General features: G+C 37.9%; 3 protein-coding genes and 1 long non-coding RNA gene across 5 annotated transcripts; 3 read left to right on the forward strand and 1 right to left on the reverse strand.

Moving 5' to 3' along the window:
• The first annotated feature begins 71 nt into the window (after positions 1 to 71).
• On the forward strand, positions 72 to 11869 carry ikbkg (inhibitor of nuclear factor kappa B kinase regulatory subunit gamma). Of its 2 annotated transcripts, XM_056246423.1 has the most exons (15): positions 72 to 350; positions 1931 to 2118; positions 2193 to 2467; positions 2565 to 2636; positions 2864 to 3043; positions 3961 to 4016; positions 4200 to 4247; positions 5206 to 5308; positions 5430 to 5545; positions 5627 to 5779; positions 5885 to 5975; positions 6999 to 7142; positions 7257 to 7393; positions 10957 to 11030; positions 11196 to 11869. In XM_056246423.1, exons 2-15 carry the CDS (start codon positions 1935 to 1937, stop codon positions 11357 to 11359), a joined length of 1797 nt encoding a protein of 598 aa, XP_056102398.1. In that variant the 5' UTR covers positions 72 to 350; positions 1931 to 1934; the 3' UTR covers positions 11360 to 11869. The 2 variants fall into 2 exon arrangements, with proteins under 2 accessions (XP_056102398.1, XP_056102399.1); XM_056246424.1 differs by lacking the exon at positions 4200 to 4247.
• Positions 11870 to 12872: 1003 nt separating this feature from the next.
• ssr4 (signal sequence receptor, delta) lies at positions 12873 to 15436 on the forward strand. Its single transcript, XM_056246380.1, has 6 exons — positions 12873 to 13043; positions 13316 to 13434; positions 13526 to 13600; positions 14294 to 14383; positions 14714 to 14779; positions 14967 to 15436. The coding sequence occupies exons 1-6, from the start codon at positions 12992 to 12994 to the stop codon at positions 15069 to 15071; spliced, it is 507 nt and encodes a 168-aa protein (XP_056102355.1). The 5' UTR covers positions 12873 to 12991; the 3' UTR covers positions 15072 to 15436.
• Positions 15437 to 19386: 3950 nt separating this feature from the next.
• On the forward strand, positions 19387 to 25814 carry sephs3 (selenophosphate synthetase 3). Its single transcript, XM_056246425.1, has 8 exons — positions 19387 to 19822; positions 20723 to 20826; positions 20915 to 21022; positions 21219 to 21373; positions 21554 to 21644; positions 21780 to 21879; positions 24008 to 24220; positions 24707 to 25814. Exons 1-8 carry the CDS (start codon positions 19519 to 19521, stop codon positions 24979 to 24981), a joined length of 1350 nt encoding a protein of 449 aa, XP_056102400.1. The 5' UTR covers positions 19387 to 19518; the 3' UTR covers positions 24982 to 25814.
• LOC130081709 (uncharacterized) lies at positions 25369 to 26061 on the reverse strand. Its single transcript, XR_008806715.1, has 2 exons — positions 25765 to 26061; positions 25369 to 25722 (listed from the first exon to the last, which is right to left on the reverse strand). It is a non-coding gene; the product is annotated as an uncharacterized LOC130081709 (long non-coding RNA).
• Between the last annotated feature and the right edge of the window lie 885 nt (positions 26062 to 26946).

A 26946-nucleotide genomic window follows, 5' to 3' on the forward strand; every position in this document is an offset into this window, starting at 1 on the left:
TCATTAATAACAAAAACGCCTCTGGTGAAGAAGTCTCATGTGACTTTTTACTGTCATTTGTCTTCCCATAATTCCTCTACCCGGAAGCAGTGCACAGTGTGATGAAGCGCGGAAGTATCGCGGGGGAATTCCTCGACAGTCTGCACCTGTCTGAGCTTTTCTGGATGTTTTCATCTGATTTACTATATCAGGCTCGATTCTGATTTTCCAGCTCGGTGAGGTTGAAGATGTTGGTCGACCTGACCGTCTGCGGTTGACTATAAACAGGGCCGTGTTTCTTTGGCGGAAGACCGACAGGCAGTGGATCAGTGTTAGCGGTAGACTTATATACTGTAAACGGCTTAAATAAGGTAAGAATTACCTTCCTATTACATCCTACGATATATTTATCAGATAATGTATGTGTATATAATGAGTCAGAATTGTGTTGCTATGTGGTTTTGCATGTTTTAGGGTTTAAATGCACTGATGCTAGTTCGTTAGCTGAACGCGTCTGTAACGAGCCTGTAAACAAAACATTGAGTCTCGCCTTTCAGAAGACGTGAGAAGTTGTTTAAAATAAACCTGTCGATAAGAACTAAATATGAGGTCAATATAAGACTCAACAGCGTCTTTAAGCTATGTGTTTGTCTTCAGCGTGAACACCGCAATGAGAAACAGTGAAATTATCTTTCTTTTTGGGAAAGGAATCATGAGATGACTGTTTTTCTTAATTTCAATATGATTTAGAGTGATTATTTTATTTTAGATTTGGCGTTTTTAAGGGCAGAAGTGTCAGTGAATAGCCTAATTTAATGAGCTGTTTTAGCATTTGTTGTAAAGTGAAACCGAAATTCATCCATTAACTGTTACACTTTACATTAGATGTGAGATTGTAAGATAATTTACATTTAAGTTTGTTAAAACCATTACCATTTAATTGTGCATGAATAAACTGTACCTAACTGTAACTAAACCATGAAATATCAGGGAATGTTAAATGTGTCATTTCCAGCACTGAAAAAGTCTGAAATTAATAACATTGAAAAAAACAAAACTCTTATAAATATTATTGTTATTGTTACAATAGTTTTATTTTAGTTAACTACATTAGGATATGAACTAACAATAACAAATATTTAACAAAGCTATTTATTTATTTATTTGATTTACTAATACATTAGGATTAAAAGTTATATCTGTTAATATTAAATAGATCTGCTCTAATATGAACTAACAATGAACAGTTATATTTGGATTAACTGTATTTTTATTAACTTTTATTGATTATATATAAATCAATAATATGAATAGTTAACTTTAATCATTCACTCTCAAATGAGCAGTGGAACATTTTATAGCCCAAAACAGATTAAAATAAATTTGCGATCATTTTGACACAAAGACGAATAATAATGAATATTCATGACCAAAGTTGAATTTCAAATGTAGTTATGATAAAGTTGTTTTTCTAGGTGCTGTTCCGTTCATTTAACACGTACACATGGTAATTTATTGAAAGGTGAAGAACCACCATCATGCCTTCCATGTCAAACTGTTAAACATATTTCACTGTACTGCACAATTGTTAATGTAGTACAAAAAGACAAACATTTTTACTCAAAGATATGTTTGACTGATGTATTTAAAAAAAAAACCACCTGGAAAAAGAATCATCTTAAATAGTTATTTTGTTAATTGTATTGTTTATTCCCTTTATTGATTGCTGCTGACATGGCGTTAAAAGATCATTTAAAATAAATAAATATAAACTGATATTTAATATCTTTAGCCATGAATCATAAACAACTGGAAAGGTAATGGTGATTCAGAGCTGCCGATGTTTATTATTGGCTTGTCCTCTCTCTCTCTCTCTCTCTCTCTCTCTCTCTCTCTCTCTCTCTCTCTCTCTCTCTCTCTCTCTCTCTCTCTCTCTCTCTCTCTCTCTCAGGATCATGGTCCAGCCGCAGCCGTCAGGTGGTTGCACTCTGCAGTGGGAGCTGACTGGAGAGGAGACTGTGGGTGCTGGAGGTCAAGGGTCACTGATGGCCAGTTCACAGGGGTCTCTGAGGGTCCCTCCTGAATTAGCGGGAAATGAAGTGGTCCATAGGCTCATAACAGATAATCATCAGCTACGAGGTGAGACGATGAGATCTATGCCAGACTCATTGCCTATTGAATACAATGCATAAACAACTGTAATCGTTCCACAGAGGCTCTGAAGCGAAGCAATGATGCCCTCAAAGAGAGATGTGAAGAGATGGAGGGGTGGCAGAGGAGGTCGCGGGAGGAGCGAGAGTTCCTGAGCTGTAGATTTCGTGAGGCCAGATCTTTAGTGCAGCGGCTGGCGCAGGAAAACCAGAGCCTGTTAGGACAGCTCAACCACAGCATCGGTCCATGTGTCGGCATCTCTAAAGAGACTGGAACTCAGGACCAAGAGCTGAAGTGCACCAATGCAAACAAGAATGCCCTCATGGACTCACCAGAAGTAGGTTCTTTTGTTAATCCTCTGTCATAAGGAACTTGCAGAAAGTTCTCAGTTCATTGAAATAAAATGAACATCCCGTTTTTGTTTCATCGCGCAGGTATTAAATGAAGCTGTACTGATAGACCGAGCTGAAGGAGACACTGACAGACACACAATGCCTCAAAGTTTGGTAATTTACCAGAAATCTTATTCTCAAGATGTGAAATGTAACATTGGTTTTTTTTTTGTGTGTGTGTGCAACATCTGCAATCTGCTTTGACTTCTTTTTGGTGTGGTGTGTTTGTCCTCCTTTTCTTTACTGTGTTAAAGTACAGTCCAAACATGGCTAAAAATAATGTAGTTTTTTTAATATAGCCTATTTTTACTTTAATCTTTACAAATCTCTTTACTCTTAAGCCTGCTGAGGGCTCTAATGAATTTCTGAAACTGCTGAAAAGCCACAAAGAGAAGCTGGAGGAAGGGATGAAGGTGCTGAGGAAGAGGAATGAGGAGCTGGAGAAGGAAAAAGCAGAGAGTGAGAAAGAGCGAGTAAATCTCCTTGCCACGGTGGAGCAGTTACACTCCAAACTCACTCAGGTAGAGCATTTTATTTCCACATGTTTATTGCTACAATTAGATGTGTCATATGGTCAGTTGACAAGTAACATGTCCAACCCCTTTTCTGTCATTTACATTGTGTAACCGCTCATTGGAGCGTATTTGGAGTTAGTTCTGCAGTGTCTTATTAAAAACTGCATGTATAATATTTATACAAAAATGTTATTTAAAACAATACTAGATGAAGCTACTGTTAAGTTTGGGGTCAACATTTTTAAAAGTCTCTTATGCTCACCAAGACTGCATTTATTTGATTAAAGTAAAAATAACAATATCGTCAAGTCACATTTATTTATATAGCGCTATTTACAATACAGATTGTTTCAAAGCAGCTTTACAGAGATAACAGGAAAATAATGCAAAAAAGTTTTTTTCCAGAAGAAAATAGCGTCACAGTCCAGATATAAATATATCGTGAAATATTATTAAAATTTAAAGTTATATATTTTAAAATGCAATTTATTCCTGTGATGGCAAAGCTGAATTTACAGCAGCCATTACTCCAGTATCTAATATGCTGATTTGGTGTTCAAGAAACATTTCTTATTATTATCAATGTTGAAAACAGTTGTGCCGCTGCATAATAAAACCATGATACATTTGATACATGATACAATTCTATTAACTGATGAATAGAAAGTTATTTTGAACTGCATTTATTTGAAATGGAAATCTTTTTTAAATTGTAGCCTTTAAAATGTCTTCTCTGTCACTTTTGATCAATTTAATGCATCCTTGCTGTACAAAAAATATCATCTTACTGACCCAAACTTTTGAATAGTAATATAAATGTCACACCACAGGACACTGTTACTGGTCACTGTTCAGAATTTTGGCATACTTTGGTTTAGTTTAGGAACTAATGAACTACTATTGATTCATCCTCTCTTTATCAGAATGTTACAGAAGAGTCAGTCCAGCAGACATGCGCTCTCACCGTTCCTGCAGAAAGGTACTCTCAAATATTCAGTTTACTCTGCTCTCTTTCCCTACAGGTGATAGTGATGCTCCTTTAACTTTGCATGCTTGGATTGGATTGTAATAAATCTCAAGGTGCTTTGCTTCCTTTCTTTTAATGTGAATGGTTTGGAATCTCTCTTCTCTGTCTTCTGTCTCGATTCACGTGTGTGCTTAGCCCTCACTTGGCTAAACTAACTGAGCAGCTTCAGGCTACACAAGGCAGGTGAGGGGAAAACGTATCTCACTGTATGTGTGCATGAGTGTCCTTCCCCCTCATTCGTGTTGCAAGAACATTGTTGTCTGTGACTGGAATGAGACATGCACTGACTAGCATAACTAGTATTAATTCAGGGTCGGGAGGATTGTTTTTTAAGGAAAAAAAAGTAAAACTTTTATTCAGCAAGGATGCATAAAAATGATCAAAAGTGAAAGTAAAGACATTTATAATGGTACAAAAGATTTATATGATCTTTCTATAGATGGAAATGTATAGAAGAAAATATTTTTCTACAAAAATATTAAGCAGCACAGCTGTTTTAAACAATAATAATAAGAAGAAATGTTTCTTGAGCAGCAAATCAGCATGTTAGAATGATTTCTAAAGGATCATGTGACACTGAAGACTGGAGTTATGGCAGATAAATTACATTATTTTGAATTGTTATGTTTCACAAATGACTGTTTTTACGATATATTTGATCAAATAACTGCAGCCTTGGTGAACATAAGAGATTTCTTTCAAAAGCATAAACCCCAAACAATTCATCAGTAGTGTGTGTGTGTGTGTATATATATATTGTTTTATTCATAATTATAGCAATAAAATGTAATATTATACATATTTGTTTTATTTATTTATTGATAGATTTTTAGTTGGACCAAATGGTGAACATAGTAAATGTGGCCCAGCATACATGAGAGCTCAATGTTGTCCTTGCATCTAGGCAAAGGGAAAGTTCTTTGAAGAAGCTAAAATATAAGATTTTGATTAGTTTAACATTTAGTCACTAAATTTCCCCCACACTCTGTTATTTGTTTTGTTAGTTTTCATGACTTTACAAATGTAGAAAATACTGATAATAAGGAATGAATTGATGTGTCCAAATACAAGTGGTAGTACTTTCGGTGGTGAACTGCAGTAAGATGACCGGCGGTGTCTGTCTGTCTTTGCTGGGATGTAGGTACAGGGAGCTCCAGGAGAAGCTGGACTGTCTTCAGAAGAATTCTGCTCAGAGAGACAGAACTGAGGCTCTTCTCAAACAGAAAGAGAAGGACTTTGTTCAGGTACATGAGCAAAGATACAACATTTGATTCCTCAGGCAAATGCCACTTCTTTCTGTGTTGAGTTATGGCAGCATTTGCAGTAATTTGAGATGAGGGATCATCATCATCTTTGTGTTTGTAGCTGACAAAGGATAGTGAAGCTCTGAGAGCTCAAGTCACGTCCCTTCTCGGTGAGTTGAATGAACGACAAAACTGGCTGGAGAAAAGTGAAGCAGAGAGACGGGTATTAGAGGATAAGTGAGTGAATCTCTTCATCCTTGTGCATGTGTTTGATTATGAGAGTCGGCAGCTGTGTACAAGACCTGTTTGATCTCCCAGATTGGGCAAGAAGACAGAACGCCTGCAGACTTTAGAGAGAGACATGGAGCAGCAGAAGAAGCAGCACAGTGTGACAGTGGACAATCTTTTATTGCAGACACAGAACCTAGAAACTGCACTGAAGAACGAGAGGCTCGTCATAGTGGAGGAGAGGTGAGTTCAGCTGGATGGAGAGGCCCTTATCAAAAGCAGCTTCCCTTTTTTCATTGTTACAGTTGTAACAGTAACCCACAATTCCTGTTGCTCTTCCTCGTCTAGGAGGAAGCTGGCCCAGCTCCAGCATGCATACACATGTCTGTTTCAGGATTACGACAACAAACTTAAAAGTGAAAAGCAAGCCAATCACAGGGTAGGTAGCTGCTGTTTGTGCTCTACTATGTTGGTTATGAAACTCTAGTTAGCAGCATGAAAAATATATATTATGTACAGAAAGTGAATAAAGGTTGCTGCCATTCTAATGAAAGCTGCACTCTTTCGAAACTCCCGTTATGAAGCTGTCTACGCTGTGCAATGGATCTCTTTTTGACTTTGTGTTTATACTTTGTTGGTTACAATGAGTGGATTCGCGAGCGTGCAGAATTCGCGTTGTTGAGCGGATTCTGACTTACTTAAACACTTTTGATTGGCCATTGCGTTCACATGCTCAACAGATATGTCTGTGATTGGCTACAATGCTCAACACTGCAAAAACATGTTGTAAATAGAAACCTTTGACACTGTTCAGTATTTTAAATACTTATATTAAGTATTTATTAATAATTTAAATTAGTTTTTGTTATGTTTTCACTTTTCATAACATTTTTAGTTTAGATTTTTGTAATTTTAGGTGCTTTTGTCATTTTTATTAGTTTTTTTTATTAAAATAATTTTATATTTAGCTTTTTCTTATTTCAGTTTTAACACTTCAACCTAATCTTTTTAGGTTTTAGTAGTTTTTTCATCTAATATTTTATTTTATTTGAGCTTTTTCAATTAATGATTTTTAACAGTTTTAGTTAACAATAACAACACTGGTGCATCCAAGATACAGAAAAAAACATGAAACAAATACAAAATCCTCGTGATTGTGTGTAAAAGTCAATAAGCCTAAATTTATATTTATTAATAATTTATGATATTTTACCTCACAAATTAGATTTATATTGATGTTATATTTAAAAATAAAAATGTTTTAAACAATTTGTAAAAGTTTTTTCTTTTCTTTATGGTGGACACTTATTAGTCATTTACCCATCACTTAATCTTAAATGCTTCAAAACTAGAAAACTGTTACGGTTTCATGTTTGTGGTAAGCACTTTTGCAAATGGGTCAGTGCATGGTTTGCACTATATGTGGTTAATGGAAAGTGTATGTGTGGTATTTCCATTTCAGAGTGGAGAGGCAGATACTCTAGCTAACAGGTTAGCAGAGGCTGAGAAAGCTCTGGCCCTGAAACAGGATCACATCGATAAACTCAAGGAGGAAATGGAGCAGCTGAGAGCTACATTAGAAACTATACCAGTGCTGAATGCTCAGGTGAAAAGAACAGCTCATTCAAATAATCACTTACTTTGTCTTTGTTATAAATACTCGTTCAACATGCATGCTGCATATAGTAACAAACACAATCGCACATTTTCTTTTTTGCAGGCAGAGATCTTTAAGATGGACTTCCTGGCTGAAAGGGAAGCCAGAGAGAAACTCAATCAAAAGAAGGAAGAGTTGCAGGAGGAGCTAAATAAGGCACTAGTTGAGATAGACAGACTCAAGCAAGAGGGAACGTCACGGTATGAAAAGAGATGGAAGCAGTGAACAATTCTTGATATTTGGGTACCATAATGATTATTGACTGATTTAAAGGCATAGGTCTCCCAAAAATTCAGCCTCATGTCGTTTCAAGCCCGTAAGACTTTTGTTCATCTTCAAAACAAATGGAGATATTTTTGAGCTACACAACTACCACTTTCACGCTTCAAAATGCTCATAAAGAGATCGGAAAACTAATCCATATGAATCCAGCGGTTTAGTCCAAATTTCCTGAAGAGACACAATCATTTTATATAATTAACAGATTGAATTTAGTTTTTTTTATATTAGTATATAAACATTCATCAACGCATACATCAGTTATGGTAAACAGAAGCTCAAGCATGTTCGCTTGAGGTGCGAGAACCAATAAGGTTCGTTCTCGTGTTACGCAGCACGCTTGAGCTTCTGCAAGAACCAATGAGGTTCATTCTCGTGTAATGCATCATGTTTGAGCTTCTGCAAGAACCAGTGAGGTGTTAAGCAGCACGTTTGAGCTTCTGCAAGAACCAATGAGGTTCATTCTCGTGTTATGCATCGTTTGAGCTTCTGCAAGAACCAATGAGGTTCATTCTCGTGTTATGCATCATGTTTGAGCTTCTGCAAGAACCAGTGAGGTGTTAAGCAGCACGTTTGAGCTTCTGCAAGAACCAATGAGGTTCATTCTCGTGTTACGCATCATGTTTGAGCTTCTGCAAGAACCAGTGAGGTGTTAAGCAGCACGTTTGAGCTTCTGCAAGAACCAATGAGGTTCATTCTCGTGTTATGCATCGTTTGAGCTTCTGCAAGAACCAATGAGGTTCATTCTCGTGTTATGCATCGTTTGAGCTTCTGCAAGAACCAATTAGAGTTGTTTCGATACTAGTATCGGAAATGCCGCCGATACCAATAAAAATTCTGGCATCGGTATCGGCGAGTACTTCTACCCATGTACCGATCCGATACCCTTTTTTTTAAACAACTAGTTATGCACGCTAGCTTTGCTTAAAGGGATACTTCAGGATTTAGAATTAAGCTTTGTATTAGTAGAAAACCTGTAGTATTTTCAAATTACCATGCTTTACACCCTCATATTCCCCTGAGACGAGAGATTTATGTATTTTTTGTCTGGAAAAAATCCTCCGATGACGCAAAAATCGTCATTTTGCGTCATCGGAGGATTTTTTGGCCAGAAGCTAAAGACTACAGCCAGTAGAAGGAGCTGTTCCGAGTAGTAGGGGTTACCATTCATCCTCTTTTTCCTCATGTCCGCCCGTCGAGATCGTACAAAATGTCCGGGATTCAGCTTTTGCTTTCTGCAGTCACCATTCATTGTTTACATGCACACCTTTTGTTTCAATCCAACTGAATTCATTCTGATTGGTGAATCTGAATGTAGTGTTTACATGAACGCTAAACAAGTGATCGGTTGATGTGCGTTTTAACATTGCTAAGAAAATTCCCGCTCCTCCGCTAGAGATACGAGACCGGTGCGTCTCACAGGTGTCTCTCATCGGTAATCACGCCCTCGGCCTCGTCCTGCTCGCCACAGTAAACATAATGAATGGCGACTGTAGAACGCAAAAGCCGAATCCCGGACATTTTGGGTGATCTCGAAATCCTGGGCAGACTCATCACTGAGACTCACTAGTAGCCTAGACTTGTTGTTTAACTACTGCGCTCTGTTACCGGTAGGCGTGGCCTCCTAGGGCAACGAAGCAAGTGCATTCTGGGAGTTGATGTCTTTCATCCACATAAGCCAAAAATAAATTTTCTGGCTTTTCTCAGTCTAGAAAGCTCCAAATTCAAAAATAATTTCACATTTCTTCTACATAAATGACCCATTTTAAATACACATTCATCTTTCCGGAGGTGAGGTATCCCTTTAATGCTGCAAATCGGAGATCAATTGTTCTTCGCTGCTCTAAACAGTGGTTGCTTGTGGCAACACAGGAAGTGCTGTTGCCACAAGCAACCACTGGTTAGAGCAGCGAAGAAGAAAGCGCGCGCTAGCAGTGTATCCGCTGTTTGGCAGTAGTTAAGACTGGACCAACCAACCAGTAAAACGCCGACATGTCTCATATGCCATACTGCAGTTTCGAGGGGTGGCACAAGATTAGCAGCTTCAACATTTAATAAAGCGCTTTAAGACGCGTCACCCCGCAGAACACGATGGCAAGGGCAGAGAAGGATGAGGCGCGCCAGAATCAACCATCTCTGGAAGCTTCATTCAAACGAAGAGAAAAGTTTTCAAAAGACAGCCAACGAGCGATAAATATAACCGACGAAATTATCGAGTTTATTGTTCTGGATGACCAGCCGCTGTCAAAACTGAAATGCCGTGTATTTAACAAAATTGTTTCTGGACTTTAAGTTATAAAGAGGTTATTTTCTTATATTATTCATATATCGTTTTTTTAGATTCCTAGATTTATTTGTTGCACTTTTTTTTATAAAGTTATATTGTAAATTTAAAATACCTTTTTCAATTTAAAGTATATTAGATGTGTGGCTGCATTTTAAGTTCTTTTTCACTTAAGAAAAATAAATAAAATATTGCTGCGAAATGTATGTCAGATAATAAAAATACTCTAGTTCACTGTATGTATTTGTTCATGTTTAATTAAGGGATAAGTCTGAAGCACACCATAAAATAATTCTATCAATTCATACAGGGCTAGTATGAATTGCAGCTGTATAGATACACACCCAGGTATCGGATCAGTACTCGGTAACGGTCGATACCCTGAGTCCAGGTATCGGGAAGGGAAAAAGGGTATTGGAACATCTCTAGAACCAATAAGGTTCATTTTCATGTTACACGGCAGCACGTTTGAGCTTCTGCAAGAACCAATGAGGTTTATTCTCGTGTTACGCAGCATGTAATAATATCATAATATCTTATTACTAGTCCTCTCCACTAGATATCATCCTCTTTTTTACCTTGCACGATGTTACAACAGGGGAGGCATGGACGTGGAAGTTAAGTTAAACAAGTGCGGTATTAATATAGCTTCCACACTGCACAAACCCTTGGATATGCGCCTAATATCGTACATTTATCTAGGTTAACGATAGAGCAAGTGGTCATGTAAAGGGGCTAATGAGAGGCTACTACTTGCATGTTTTGAATAAGTCATGTTTGAGGTCGCACATCACCTTTTTGTGGTCATTCTTTAACCTCTCGAAATGTTTCCACACTTTGGATTTTCTGCCCGACATATTACCGCATGGACCAGCCATGTTAGCGATCTGTCACTGCGTGACTTGGCCAATTCCTATGTTTTTTTCTTCTGGGACTAACCGACTAATTCTTCTCGTCGACTATGAGGCGGCAGCCCTAGTGCTTAACATGGTGGATGCAGGTGTGCCTTACAGTGTGAAACACGTTCCGGACAGTTGAATGAACTGTCACTGTCCCGTTCGGACCAGTGCTGCATGGTCACAAAGTTGATCATTTGCACTTGTTTTTAAGCCAAGTCAATTTAAACATTCAAGATGTGAAAGAGAACGAAATTCAACAGAAAATGTCTAAGAGTTACATGTGGATGTTGTCTCTTCACAGAGCTCGCATTGAGGAGATGCAACAGAGACACTTGGAGAACTTCAGGCCTCGACCTCACCCGCCCCCTCCAACTGGTAAAACCCCTTATTCAGATTCTTCATGTGCTAAACTCTTTCCTTCATTTTGAATGTACATTGTACTGGCTACATTGTAAATGTAACAAGCATCTCTTTAAATACTGTTGTATTACTTTACCTGAACATGTTTGGGGTCTCAACTTGAAATGTCTGCTTTTGAAGCACCTTTCCCAGGAGCAGCCATGTTCAACCCAGCCCAGCCGCCATCTGCACGCAGAAGAGATGATGACCAGGACGAGCTGCCTGATTTCCGCTGCCCAAAATGTATGTACAAGGCTCCAGACATGGATACCCTGCAGATCCACGTCATGGACTGTATCCAGTAGGAAGAGATGTTCAGGTGTTTTCATGACACCTGAGTGAACTCTAACCACAACAACAAAAAATGAGAAGAGAAAATCAAGAACCTGCTAAAGACAAGACGAGAACTGTCTGAGGACTCTGAACATTTAATCCTGCTGCAGATTGACTTGAAGTAGACAGATGTTTAGCAGATGTTTTTATCACGTGGCTATAGAGCTGCCACTATGTTCCTGTACACTTGGTGTGTGTATCTCTTTAAAAAAAAGCTCATCTGTACTGCCTTTCTGTGACAGCATAGTGTAATGTACTGCACGTGTGAATGTTTGTCTGCTTTACGTCTGCACACATCATTGACAGTGACAATGTTTCCTTTATACCTGTGGTATTTGTTTCTCTAGATGTATGCACTCTTGAGGATTCATGCCCGCCTGTGTTAATATTGTGTATTATCAGCCAAAGTGAGTATGGGAAAAACAACTTTGTACAGACTATTGTTATGGAGAGATTTACTGAAATAAAGGTATGAATATAATGAGGATCTACTCTACAGTAATTGATATAATGTCAGTTATTCACTTTAAATGAATGCTGAGAAACTCCATCAAAAGAAAGAAGAGTTGCAGTAGGAGCTGAAAAAGGCACTAGCCAAGACAGACTCAAAACAGAGGGAGCCTTATGATACAAAAATAAATGTTATATTACTATGGATTTTTAATATTAATATTTGCACTGTCAATTAAAAATTCCTACTGAAATAATAGTACATTAATTGTGGAAGTTTAATCCAATTTAACTGCATATGTTTTAATATTTGCTAATAAAATCCTACCATTGCAATTGTTAAAATATCAAACGTGAAATTTATTTGTTTTATTTTAATTAAACATTTTTAACAACCAAAACATTTCACAAAATTTGAGGTTAAATATATTTCATATTTATTTAACTTAGTGTAAATATTGCATATGAATTAGATTACAGTAAACAATAAATTTGAATTAGTGCTGTCAAATTGATTAATCGCATCTAACATAAAAGTTTGTGTTTATATAATGTGTATAAATATGATTAAAATACTATATATTAGTCTTAAGTATATATGTCTGTGTGTGTGCATACACACAAAAATATATATATATAATATGTGTGTATACAGTGTATATATATATACACAAAGATATATATATATATATATATATATAATATACATATAAATATAATAATATACTGTATATACACATATTATGTAAACAAACTTTTATGTTAGATCAATTTGACAGCACTAATTTTAATACATTAAAATTACAATAAATATCAAATATCAAAATATCACTTTGTCCTGTTGGTTACGATTCATTTTCTTACGTGTTCAAATACTTTTGGGCCACTGTAGATAAAATACCAATGAGATGTGTCTTGCTGATGCCCCCTGGTTGTGGGTTTTGAGCATAGACTGTAAGGTTGTGAGCCACTGTTCTAGACAAAAGACCTGCAGTACCGGCGGCTTTCACCAGAGGGCGCGCTCGATATCATACACGTCATTCTTCCGTTGAGGTGACGTGTCTGTCTGTGTCTCATTGGGTGGACGCTGCTGGTGTTGCTCTCTTTCCTAGGTTTGAGCGAGTAGAGGTGGATTCAACTGCCCGGAGATCAACATGATTCGAGTTATACCAGCAATTTTGGCTTTATGTCTGAGCTTATGTGCAGGTACTTTGCCATTTCTTTCAATTAATGTTAGATATACATCACCATTCATTCTCAGCTTTCAGTCTTTCGTGTATTCGCTTAACGTTATCGATCAAACAGGCTAACAACAAGAAGATGTTGCGAGCTACATCGAATTGATTCCGTTTTTATCACATTAATCCATTATACATCTTTATAACTAGCGTTTACTCGAATCCATTCAGCGACTAAACTTGGCATGTAGCTTGTTATTCATAAAGACTGTACGTGTGACCGGGGTTTTCTCTCCTCAGCTGAGACTTGCACAGACCCAGTCATTTCTCCGTCTTCATACACGACCACAGACGCGCTCATCTCTTCTGAGACTGTGTTCATCGTTGAACTGAGTCTGGCGTGTGCAAACGGAGCTCAGGTGAGTGGGCTGACGGTGCTTTACAGTTACTTAAATGCACGGGTCATTGGTACAGAAAAGTGGACTGACCCAGCTTGTGTTTTGGTTTTAGAGTGTTGCCCTCTATGCAGACGTCAATGGCAAACAGTTTCCTGTGACCAGAGGCCAAGATGTTGGCAAATACCAGGTACAGTTACATGGGTTTTATAGGCATAGTTCATCCCTAAAATTCTGTCATCATTACTCAGCCTCATGTCATTCAAAAACCCATAACTCTTCCGTTGAATGAAGATCTTTTTGATGATCTCTGAGAGATTTCTGATTCTGTCCCTCCACTAAAAATCTATTCAAATATTCAATCCATGGCCTCTGTAAAGGCATGATTGCTTTATATGATGATTTAATTTAGGCTTTTATTCACACCTAAATGTTTATCAGCAAACGTAGTTAAAGCGCTTGGAAGCGCTCTATACTAAACGGAAGCTCAACCATACTTTCCTGATTCACAAGAATGAACCTCATTGGTTCTCGCGGGCTTCCGTTTACCATATTTGAGAGCTCAATGTACGTTTGTTGATCATATGTGAATAAATGCACAATTAAATCTGTTCATCATATAAAGCAATCGTGTCTCTTCGAAATACTTGGATTAAACCATTCGATTCATATGGATTTCTTATGAACTTTTTCAAAGTGTCAGGGTTTTAGGTAAATAGACTTTCAGTGGATGGACAGAAATCTCTCATATTTAATCAAAAATATTTCCATTTGTGTTTCAAAGATGAATGACAGTGTTGTAACAGATTCATTAAAAGACCTTAAAGTTAAATGTAAGATCCCTCTACATATGTAACCAACTGTTCCACTTATCTTTGTCCAGGTCTCATGGAGTGTTCCTCACAAGCAGGCCAGCTCTGGCACATATCAGGTCAAATTCTTTGACGAGGAGTCTTACAGCACTCTAAGAAAGGTTGGTGAAATTAAGGAATGATTGATTTAAGGTATAGATCACTTAAAAATGAAACTTCTGTCATTTACTTATCTTCATGTCATTTCAAATCTGAATGACTTTTTCTTCTGCGGAACATTAAAAGATTTTGAAGGATGTCTTTTTTGTCCACACAATGGAAGTCATAGGGCACCACCAACATTCTTCAAAATATCTTCTGTTCTGCAAAAGAAAGTAAATTGCACAGTTTGGAACATGAGGGGGAGTAAATGACAATGTTAATTAACGATTCCTTTAACATACTTGATGAGACTGTTCAATGGCGCTGATGAAATTTTTTAATTCTTTCAGGCTCAGAGAAACAATGAAGATGTTGATTCTATCAAGCCTTTGTTCTCTGTCAATGTGGATCACAGGGTGAGTATGCATACTAATCTTCATTGACAACAGCTACCGTTTCTGTAATGAAACTAAGAACAATCTATAAACTTGCATTAACTAAAATATACCCCCACACAGGTTAATTTTGCTACTACTTGTTTACTTTCCATGATTTGTCTCTCTCTTTGTTTATTTACATAATATATCTATATATGAATTGCAGGGTGCATGGAGTGGTCCCTGGGTGTCCACAGAGATCTTGGCTGCCCTTATTGGCATTTTGGTCTACTACCTGGCCTACAGCACCAAAAGTGCTATCCAAGCTTGAGATGAGAAGAAAAGTCCATTTTCCACCATACTTTTCAAACTGGTCTTCTGGCATTCCTCCTGCCATTTTAATGTGCAGAGTTTAGTGACATGGATACCTTGGCTGAAACAAGAGATTGGTTTGTTGTAGAGCTTAAGTGAAAGTATCGGCTGCTGAAGTGGTGTTTTTTTTCTTTTCTTTTTTTAACAGACACTCAAGAATTTAAGACTTAATTTTTTCATCTATGCTATCATTATTAAACCTCAAAAGGTCAAAAACCGAGGTGATTTATCTGTGACTCATCATCATAGTCCAGTTCTGTATGTTGAAACGTCCCAAATATCAATGAAATTCATTGAATATGGGAATAAACATCTTTTCTGTAAGTTTTCTTGAGTCATTTAATTTTTGATGAAGAGCTTGTTTAGTTAACCACATTTACCCCATTAATATTGAGACATCAATAAAGGCAGAGAAGCGCTCCCAACCGCATGACGTAGAATCATGCTCTCCTGCCCCAGCAGACAATCACACACTCAGGACGCACGCTTCTACCTCAGATTCCTTGACATTGCTTTGACTTTGCTTTTCAACCCTGAAGAATCAAATTTCTCTGAAAAATGCAAAAATAACTAATTTCCACTTACTGATAAAATTTAGTGTTTTCAGTGCAAGAAGAATGTAAACAATAAATACCGCTTTGTGGCTCTTAAGCAATTATCGCTAGTTAAAACATTAAAACACAGCATGCCACAGGAAAAGTGTTAAAAAGAATCGCATCCACTACAAATATTTATATTTATTGAATATAAAAAATGCTGTAATTTCTCAGTAATGATTTCATGTAGGCTAATTTAAGTGTTTAACTCAATTAATGAGAATGGCATATTTAATCTAACTTTATATCGAGTAAAACTTAGTTGAAATCATTATTTTATTTATTTAAACTTTTATTGTGAACATGCACTGTATAGGCTATGATTAGGATTCATAATGAAGATGTATGGTTTTCCTTCATCTGCCGTTATAGATAGTAGGGGTGTAAATCGGACAGTTAATCACGATACGATACGATATCGATTCTCTCAGCCAGCGATATGATATTTGCCGATACCTCAAAAAATTCTACGATTCGATTAAGGGCTATATCGATCGATTAATCGATATTTAGATATTATGTGCTAAGTGTACACAACCGGTTACGTTTATTAACTCACAATACATCCAAATATATATAACATGAATGTTTAATTAAACTCTTTGAAAATTGCACACCCTCTCCCAATAGGCTTTATGCCCAGCTGCACTACTTCCTGAACTTCAGCCAGCTCCTTGTTTCCTGTCTGACATTATTGGACAAACTGATTAATCCAGGTGTGCCTGACCAGTAACAAATACCAGGCACACCTGGGTTAATCAGTTTGTCCAATAATGTCAGACAGGAAACAAGGAGCTGGCTGAAGTTCAGGAAGTAGTGCAGCTGGGCATAAAGCCTATTGGGACATTTACAAGTTAAAAAAAAACATGATAGCCTTATGAAAATGAACAAGAACGCAGTTATCTGTTTTTGCAAATGAACTCTTCTGTTATATTAAAGTTCATTGAAAGGATGTATATATATATATATATATATATATATATATATATATATATATATATATATTGTGTGGCAAAAGCAGATAACTCCACATTTCATGTTTCAGAGTTAAACAAAGCCAAGTATTTGCTATGATACATAATAAAACACTTGGTTAATCTTTGTAACGCTAATCTCCTCAGCTGATATTGACGCCTGTCAAACTTTGTTGTTGTGATTAACGTACACGCAATACAGAGAGCTTTTCACTCACCACTAAACGTACTGTTTTAGCAATATTCCGTGACAAAGTTTCAGCTTTTATTTTACTTTTACGCCCCGAATATCACGGGTTCATCAAGTTCGCTGAAATCCATCCTCGATCACTTTTAGTCAGCTTGACGAAACTCCTCTCAGCTAGCGCGTATTTTCAAAGTGACAAGCAGCCTTGTCACCTGACCTGAATACTGCGCAGTGATTTGCTAAAACAGACTTTTCGGGGCTTGTTGTTTCTGCTGTAAAACATGAACTCGCGATGATAGTGGAAAATACCGGCTTCTGTGACAAAGGGTTCAGTCAATCTTGTCAGGCGTCTATTTCAGCGGAGAAAAGCTACGTGAGGATGTGGAGTGTGTCAAAATAAAGGTACCGTACATCGATATTTTATGTGTGGTATCGATGCATCGTATCGTTAGACGTTTGATCGATACATCGATCCATATCGATGTATTGTTACACCCCTAATAGATAGGCTATGCGTCAGTTCCACTAAAGGACCCAACGTGCTCGCTTGCGCATACATTTAAGAAGGGATGGATATTTGCTTCAAACTAGTGATAGGCTTGGTGAGTGAAATTTTATTTGTATTATCTTTCTGTATATGTATAATTTTCTTTACATTTTCTGGCTAAAAATGACCAAAAAGACATTTAACTCCAGCTCACCATCGGGTGTCCCCCCCAAACTGCTCCGTCTCGAAAATGTTCGTACGCATGGGTAAGAGTTTGCGTGTAGGTGTGCAAATTTCCCCGTTATGCGTGGGAAGTGGCGTACGCCTCTTTCAGGGTCCGTTTTGTGCGTACGCAACGGTTATAAATGAGGCTCCTGGCCTTTATGGCAGAGTGCCCTACTGACTCAAGCCTCTCCTCAGTGAAGACACATGAAAACCCACTTGGAATTTACAAAAAAAGCATCTAATGCCGGGGACACACTTAACAACTGTAAGGCCGATTCTGAATGTAATGTGATACTTAAGACTGATCATGCCCAAACGCGCCAAATCAGTGACAGTAGCGTTCAGTCAGTGTTCACAGAGCGTTAAAAATCTGCTTCAGTCGTTGAAAAGTCTGGACGTGTGTTCAGTTCAGTCTTAATGTTTCAGCTAGACGTTAAGTGTTTCGCCGGCTTAAAGGACCATCTCAGACTGTGAGAAATAATATTCTCTGGTCTGATGAACCTCAGTTTCAAGAATCATGTCTGGAGGAAACGAGGCACTGTTCATCACATGCACAATATCCAAACAAGTGTGGTGGTAGCTGCATCATGCTGTGGGGGTGTTTTGCACATACTGTCCATGGTTTTGCAGGGGCTGGGGAACTCGTCAGGGAGGAAGATAAGCTCAACGCAGCAAAATATAGAGACAGCTTTAATCAAAACTAGTCCGGAGCACTCAGAACCTCAAACAGGGAAGAAGGTTCACCTTCCAACAGGACAATGACCCTAAGCACACAGCTAAGACAATGCAAGAGTGGCTTATGGACAACTCTGTGAATGTCCATGAGTGCCCGCAGCCAGAGCTTGAACGCAATCGAACATCTCTGGAGAAACCCTGAAAATGGCTGTCCATTGACGGTCCCCATCCAACCTGACAGAGCTTGAGAGGATCTAAGAAGAAAGGCTGAAAATGGCCAAATGCAGATATGTAGTTTGTCACATCATACCCAAAAAGACTTGAGTCTGTAAGGTGCTTCATCTAAGTACGGAGTTAAGGGTACAAATACTTATGCAATTTACTAATTTCAGTTTTTCCTTTTGTAATAAAACATTGTCACAAATCTGTTTTTTGCTTTGTCATTATGGTGTATGGAGTTTGGATTGATGTGAAATAATAGTAATTTAAAGTAGTTTAAAATAAGGCAGCAACAACAAAATGTGAAAAAGAAGGGGTAGGATCATCTGGCAGTGTAAGGGTGAGAAGATCTCACTTTCGTTCTCACTATAGTTTAGCAATGACCTTAGTTTACTGTCATGCTCGCATGTTTCTCGTCAAAAACTAACGTTCTGAGAACCAAAAATTGTTAGCTGGGTGAATACTTTCGCAAGGCGCCACTGTTCGCACGTCACATTCATATATTCACTACCTATTTGCAGTATTTTATATATATATTTTTGAGGAAGCAAACGAAACAAGGCCATGATTAGTTTCGAGGATATGGGATTGTCCATAGTACATTTGCATCAATTCCAACGTCTGATGCACCTTCCTTCATGGGCAGAACCAGAATAGGCGGAGCTCAAGATAGCAGACTATGCCTATGTGACGTTTATTTCTGAGGTGGGTGAAGTGCGACCAGTTAAATGAAAAATATGCTAGCGATAGTTCAGTTTGGTGCAAGATTGATTTTTCTACTCTTTCTTTCTCATGTTAAGTATGTTCTACTAATAATTTGTCTGTCAGCGACGAATTATCTTACTTGTGCCATAAAGTGACAACAAGCTCCCCTCTGCAGGATGAGTTGGTTCAGTCCGCAAGCACGCCGCGTCCATACTCGTTTCTATGACCAAGCGTGTAGAATAAAACACGCTCTCTGTTTCTTTGAGGCGACTCACGTTTTCTCTCACTTCGCCGTGTTTCACCACCTGAATGAGTAATAAATACAATTCAGCATAGCCATGTCAGTTTCCGAGCCACAGCCAATGGACTCCGGCGGAGCGGGAGGGTATGGAGCCTTTTACCCGGCGGGATACCAGGCGCTGCAACCGGAGGAGCACGGCCTAGATCGCGGCTTCCGACTCACGGCCTTTTCCGATATGAAAGGATGAGGGTGTAAAGTCCCGCAGGAGACTCTGCTCAAACTCCTGCAGGGACTAGAGCCTGACCGCCCGCCCGGAGAGGACGGCGGCTCGGGGACGGGTGTTGGAGACGAGACTGCTGATTTCGGGCAACTTGTTTCAGTTCCCCAGGGTCCTCGACTAGGTAAAGTATGAGCCGCGCGCTGACCTGTCACACCATCGCTGTCAAAAAGCGAGCACTGATTCGTGACACGTTCGTTCTTTTGAGTCGGATCTTTTCAACGAATCGGTTCCCAATAGAGCAATTAGACCCAGAAACCAGAGTTTGTTGGTAACGTACTGATAGTAAGAGCATTTGAAGTTAAGTGAGGTTTTGTCTGATAGGGCGAGAAGTAAGTAACTTAAATAGCCAAATAGCATAGTTTTTTTAACCAATAAAACGTACGGGAAATATATTTTTGACTTGATTTGTTTAATAGAATTATATAAAAATAAGATACACGTAAACAATCTTACTTATGGAAAAACCTTAATAAGTTGTTATATGTGGTCAGCGTATGGCTTTATTTGGATGTAAAAAAAACCCACTGAATCAGTTTTGTGAACTGGGTCGTAGAAACGAATGGAAGAACCGATTCAAGGAAATGAGTCAGACTTCCCCATCATGGCTTTTAAACTGATATAAATAAGCATTTCTTTGCTAAACCGGTTGATTAAGCAAATAAATGTTTATTTATTGAGATGGTTTTTGCTGTAACGTTTTGGATATATATATATATATATATATATATATATCATATAACGTCTGGGTTAGTAAAACTCTTTGATTAACCTTTGACTTATGTCCTGTTAATTAAATACTACTGGGAAGTATAATGCAATAATGTGAACTATGGACTTAGGCTTCAAGTCAATGTTTACCACTGAAAATTAGATCACAATTAATTTCTTATCTTACCATTGCAAACTGAATGATTTTTATAAAGATTTAAGTCCCCATAGTATATGATTAGCTTCTATAAACATGCACTTTGCACATGATTTTCCAGTGAGTGAAAAATAATTTCACTGTTCTTGACTGCAGGTATTGGAATGGACTCATGTGTGATCCCTCTGAGGCACGGGGGTCTCTCCCTGGTCCAAACCACAGATTTCTTCTATCCTTTAGTGGAGGATCCTTACATGATGGTGAGTGAAATCTTATTAATGTTTCGCAAAAGTTAGCATGCACCTCACAAAAAAAAAATGTGTCCAACTCATGTCCATTCTTTTACAGGGACGAATTGCCTGTGCAAATGTTCTGAGTGATCTGTACGCTATGGGCATCACAGAGTGTGACAACATGCTCATGCTTCTCAGCGTCAGTCAGAAGATGAATGAGAAGGTGCGCTGGAATCTCTCTGCTTTCATTCTCGCTGTCGTATAATTTTTGGTTTTACTTTTTAAAGCTAATGCAAAAATGTAATTTTCAGTATATATGGACAGAATGTTTACTACATTTTTGCATGATGTTTTTGCAAAATCAGAAAGCCGAGCGTGAAATGGCTTATTTTGTTTGTACTGTGCTGATGTTCTCTCAGGAGAAAGAGCTTGTGATGCCTTTAATGATGAAGGGCTTCCGTGATGCGGCGGAGGAGGGCGGGACTTCAGTAACCGGGGGACAAACAGTCATCAATCCCTGGATCATCGTCGGGGGCGTGGCCTCCGTTGTGTGCCAGCCCAACGATTTCATCATGTGAGTGTTTCTGTCTGGTTTCTCATGAATCAAAGGACTATCTGTACACTTGTTTCTGGATGATCTAGTTTTTCCTAAACAAACATTTACCACAATTTCAAAAGGAAATATTAATTGTCTGACAATTCACATTTTGTTTTTGTTTTGTAAATGCTCACATATGTCTGTGTATATATGCAGGCCTGAAAGTGCTGTACCTGGAGATGTGTTGGTTCTCACTAAACCTTTGGGAACTCAAGTAGCAGTGAATGCCCATCAGTGGCTGGATATAGTGAGTATACATTTTCATCTGTGGAATAATTGCTTGTGCTGTTCTTTCTCCCTTTCTCCTTTAAGTTATGAAGAGATGGCAACCTCATCTCATTTCTCTCTGTATCTCTTTTACCTTTATGCTTAATTTCTTCAGCCTGAGAAATGGAACAAGATAAAGTTGGTGATTTCCAAGGAGGAGGTGGAGCAAGCTTATCAGGAGGCTATGCTCAACATGGCCACCCTCAATCGCACTGGTATGTCATTGCATAAGCATTATTAGCATGGATTATTTTTAACAATGGGGCCAATATTCATTACACACACACACCTCCTAGTTTTGCACCTCTGTTTGTACTAGATCAAATGGCCTATATGCGTACTTTCAAATGATGAGGAAAATATAAATATCTTTTGCAGTACTAATAAAGAAAGATGCATTTATTTTTCATTTGTTGCTTAATTTAATTACTACAAGATCTCTCTAGGCATATACACTACCATTCAACAATTTGGGGTCAGTAAGATTACAGTTTCCAAAAGCATATTAAGCTGTATTTTCAACATTGATAATAAGAAATGTTTCTTGAGCACTTAATCAGCATATTAGAATGATTTCTGAAGGATCATGTGGCGCTGAAGACTGGAGTAATAATGCTGAAAATCCAGCTTTGCCGTAGAGCTCTACGATTCTGAATAAATTGATCACAATTTTTTTTTGTTTCAAACAAATTCATTACGGTTCTCCCATAAATAACCTCTATATTACGTTATTTTGTTTGAATTAGGGCTGCACGATTCATCACAATTTACATGTAGTCGCACTTAAATTGATTTGGCTTATCATGATTTTGAAATTGCAAAGGCTGTGATTATTGTTTTTATGCGCAGCTCGTCATTGATGTACGGCTCTGTAAACGCTGCTCCATCTGAAAGCACTGTAAGTTTGGGTCGCTTGCTTAACGTGAATTTGAAAAAGCAACACGCGTCAAACATCTTTCCTAACATGAGAAGCATTTATGAACCATGTCCAACAAAAGACAACATTTAATAACATGCTTTTACACTTTCATAACGACAGTTGAGCATCCTTCTGTGAGATAATGTGGCTTCTTACACAGAATAAGGCAGTTGTGTGTTTATTAGTCATGTTTAATCAAAGCGTTTCAATCTTCTGTTTATTCAGCTACAGTATAGGGATTTCCAGGAATGATGTGTGTTATTAATATACTTCTGCGGCGGGGCATATTTAGTGTGCCCTCTGGCGTTCAGATGAAGCAGCATTTACTACCGATCAGCCGTGCTGCACTGACAAGCTGCGCATAAAATAATCGCAGCCTTTGCCAAATCGCGTGTGGTTTCATTGTGATTAATTGTGCATCCCTAGTTTGAATGAATGATTCAATGACTCTTAAATACGTCACTTTTTTCATTACTGGATGAATTGGTGTTTATGAATGAATCTTTTGAATGCAGTACTTCTGTGATAATTTGAATATTTGTAACACTGAAATAATGATACTGTGATGTTGAAAAGAAAGACTGTTTGTGAAGCTGTTTCATATCGATACATGATAACTGCTTTCTCTGGGTCAGCGGCAGCGCAACGTGCCGGCGGGCTTTAGCATATCATTAACAATGACCGCTGTTAAGCAGTGGAGTCTCGAGAAGCCAGGTTATCCCGGTACATTTTTCTGTTGATATGAAAAATCAAGTATATATAGCAAGTGATTTATGTATATGATGTATTACGATGTTATGATGAACAATATGCCTTTCTCCACTGACGTTCTGAGTTGTTCAAAGTGTTTCTAAGGATACTGATTTTTAGAAGGCAGCAGATTATTAGCTGTTTGATAATGAAGTAAAAAAAAATGTTGTGTCCGCCGTTGTAGAGAGCGATACATAAAACGCATCACCAATCTGAAACATCGACTTGTAGGCGAGGTGGGGCTCATTTGCATATTCATGGGTCCACCACGTATACTAACTACATGAAGCAAGAGTGTAGTTACATTCAAGCAATTTGAAGGCTTGAGTAAAAACAAACTCCAAGGAAAAAACTTTAAATATGCCATTTTGGTGATCATCGATTTTTCGAGTTTTAAGGAATACAATTTTTGACAACAGGGGTACTTAAAAATATATTACAATAGAAAACAGTTAGTTTAAAGTGTTATAATATTTCATAATACTACTGTTTTTACTATATTTTTGATAAAAAAATAAACGCAGCCTTAATGAGCTTAATCGACTTTCAAAAACATGAACTAAATCTTACTGTCCTTAGACTTTTGAACGGTAGTGTATAAGGTAATTTCATCAGTTTTTACAACAGGTTTTACATTGTTTTTAAATTCTTTTTCTCTCTCTCCCTCTGTCCAGCTGCAGCCTTAATGCACAAATTTAATGCACATGCTGCCACAGACATCACAGGCTTTGGGATCATAGGTCACGCACGGAATCTCGCCCAGCAGCAGAGAAATGACGTTGCCTTTGTCATTCACAACCTTCCCATTATCTCCAAAATGGCCGCAATCAGCAAAGCTGGTGGCAACCTATTTGGGCTTTTGCAGGGCACCTCTTCTGAAACCTCAGGTGAGAGTCACAGCTCTGTGCGATTGTGCAAACACAATCGTTTTACAGTGAACTAAGAATTATTATCATCATAACTTTGCAATTATGCACTCACTGTTAGTCTGTCGTTCTCCCTGCATCCTCCCAATTGACAAGTGAAAAGTAATTTAAAATGTTCAAAGATTTGTATCTTTTATTTTCTATACGTGTTGTAAATAGTAATAAATGAACGGTAAATTGAAGAATTAAATACTTACTAAACAGCTAAAATATATTAAAATACAGTTGACTAACAATATTGATATTCACATTTGTTCAAATTAAATTTAATAAAAATAAATGCACATGGGTTAACAATTTTGCAATTGGGTTGCAATTATTAACATTAACATTAATAATTAATTTAATTAATAATTTATCAATTCCTGAAAATGAACAATCCTGGTCAGTAGAGATCCTGGTCTACAAGCTCTTGGGTAGATAAAATCTTTTTCCTGCCTCTCTCAGGTGGCCTGTTGATCTGCTTGCCACGGGAGCAGGCAGCCCGGTTTTGCGCTGAGATGAAATCCAGTCGTGTGGGTTTGTCGGGAGCAGTGGGGCAGGATGGAGGGGTGGGCGATGGGCAACAGGCTTGGATCATTGGCATCGTGGAGAAGGGCAGTCGCTGCGCCCGCATCATCGACAAACCTCGGATCATAGAGGTCCCGTACCGTGGCTCTGTGGTCAACGCGCAGGAGGCGAGCAACAATAATGCTAGTCCTCCTCAGGTTCAGCAGACATAACAACTCCACAACGCCACAGGGGGTCTCTCAGTGATCATTATTCTTTACCCCTGACCCTTACTATGATGATCGATTTGAATGTGTGTGCTCATAACAGACATGGTGTTTGTGAAGGACAGAGCGTGTATGGTTACTCTTGCTGTCCATTCCTTCCCCCCGTTCAACCAAAGGGTTGAGAGCAACAGACCAAAAATATTTTAACTGACCTGGTGGGAGATGGAATGGACAAGCTAACGTATTTTCATCTCTCATTCTCTTTTCCAACTCATTCTTTCAAACACACACACACACACACACACACACACACACACACACACACACACACACACACACACACACACACACACAGCTCCACTCTGTTTTCTTTTTTTTCCCCTTGGTTGACTGTTTTTCAATGTTTAACAGCTATTCTTTAAAAGAATAGTTCACCAAAACCATAAAAGCTAACTTAAGTTATTAACCCTTATGTTGCTTTAAATCTGTATGCTGCTATTTGCTAATTTTTGTTTTATTTTTGTTGAACACAAAAGGAGGAATTTCAGGCAGACATTTTTCTATAAAAAACAGTGAAATCGGTCCTTCTGCACTATATTTCAAGTCTTTTAGAGGCCACTGCAAAAAGTGATTTTGTCTTATATTCCAGTATGAATATCAAATCATTCTTAAATTAAGAAACATTTTCTTGAGAAGCAAAAAAACATCTTGTTTATGGAAAAAGTATAAAAAAGAAGTGATTTTATACTTAAAACAAGAGAAAAATGTTAATGGGGTAAGAAAAATAACCCTGTTTTTGTAGTTTTCTTACCCCGTTGGCTGATTCGTTTTTCATTTAACTCACTTAATTTTGATACATTTTTCAGAAAACAAGACAAAATCTTATATTTATGTTTCTCAAGTCAGTGTATGAATGCTTTGATCTTTTTCTGACTAAGAAAGTGAACAGACAACATTTGTTAATATTTGTGACCTGTTAACTCGAGATTGAGTTAGCAAGTAATTGTAGCTGTATGGAAAAAGGGCTGATAGTTCTGCTTTTGTGTTCCTCTGAAAACAGCATACAGGTTTGGAACAACACAAGGGTGAGTACCCTAATTAATGAAATAAAACTTTTGTGTTGTTGTGGAAATGAGAATGAAACCATATCCAGTTTCCAGAGCTTAATTATTTCTACTTGATGGGGTGGAGGCTTTGAGACCTCACACTAAAATGAAGCTGGGTTTACAAAGAAAACATTCCAATGAGTTCTTGATCAATTGGATGCTTTGAATAGCAAATATACTTAATGACAATCAGACGTGTTTTTTTTTTAAGCCATCTGACAAACACGTGTCAAAGAAACACTATCACACCAATGTATCCTGGAGCCTGAGTAATCATAAATGTTGGATTAGTTGAGATATTTAGTGGTACAATCAATATTTATTTTGTCAAAAATGTATCCAAATTTCAAGTGCTTTTAGTTGGTGTTTATCTTGTATCCAAGCAGTCTGATTCATCCATCTGTTTTAATAGGACATTCTTGTAACATTCAATTATGTCTGGTAAAATTAGGTTATAATGTTCTGTCTTGTGGGTCTTTTTCCTGAATAGAGTGACCTTACACTAGTTAAAGTAGGTTAGAGCGGTTCTTCATTCATAATAATATGGACAACATGCGTCTGGTTTTAGGGGCAGCAGTTAATTATGAACGATTGTGGTGAGACATATGGATGATCTTTTTCTTCTGTTGATTTTGAACAGAAGATAAGGTAGTCTGGTTCTCCCTCTTGTATCTGAGAAAGGGTTGAGCAGCTTTCTCCGGTCCAGCGGGTGAGCCCAGAATGCCAGTTGTGCTGTTTGAATGGCTAGGACAGAACAGCAGTGTCCACAGTCCTCTTTATGACACCTCTCTCTTTAACCCCAGCTCATGGGACAGGTGAGGTTGATGTTAGATAGGAAGGGATAGGCTGAACTGCCACGTTCATT

The sequence above is a fragment of the Rhinichthys klamathensis genome, unplaced genomic scaffold, assembly GCF_029890125.1.
Source record: "Rhinichthys klamathensis goyatoka isolate OS25496 unplaced genomic scaffold, OSU_Roscu_1.1 h1tg000037l_1, whole genome shotgun sequence".
In the NCBI taxonomy this organism is placed as follows: Eukaryota; Metazoa; Chordata; class Actinopteri; order Cypriniformes; family Leuciscidae; genus Rhinichthys; species Rhinichthys klamathensis.

Coding starts and splice junctions, on each gene's coding strand:
- ikbkg (XM_056246423.1), top strand. CDS start 1,935: ATGGTCCAGCCGCAGCCGTCAGGTGGTTGCACTCTGCAGTGGGAGCTG. Junction 3,044..3,960: donor TACACTCCAAACTCACTCAG/GTAGAGCATTTT, acceptor TCTCTTTATCAG/AATGTTACAGAAGAGTCAGT. Junction 7,143..7,256: donor TACCAGTGCTGAATGCTCAG/GTGAAAAGAACA, acceptor TCTTTTTTGCAG/GCAGAGATCTTTAAGATGGA.
- ssr4 (XM_056246380.1), top strand. CDS start 12,992: ATGATTCGAGTTATACCAGCAATTTTGGCTTTATGTCTGAGCTTATGT. Junction 13,601..14,293: donor AAGATGTTGGCAAATACCAG/GTACAGTTACAT, acceptor ATCTTTGTCCAG/GTCTCATGGAGTGTTCCTCA. Junction 14,780..14,966: donor CTGTCAATGTGGATCACAGG/GTGAGTATGCAT, acceptor TATGAATTGCAG/GGTGCATGGAGTGGTCCCTG.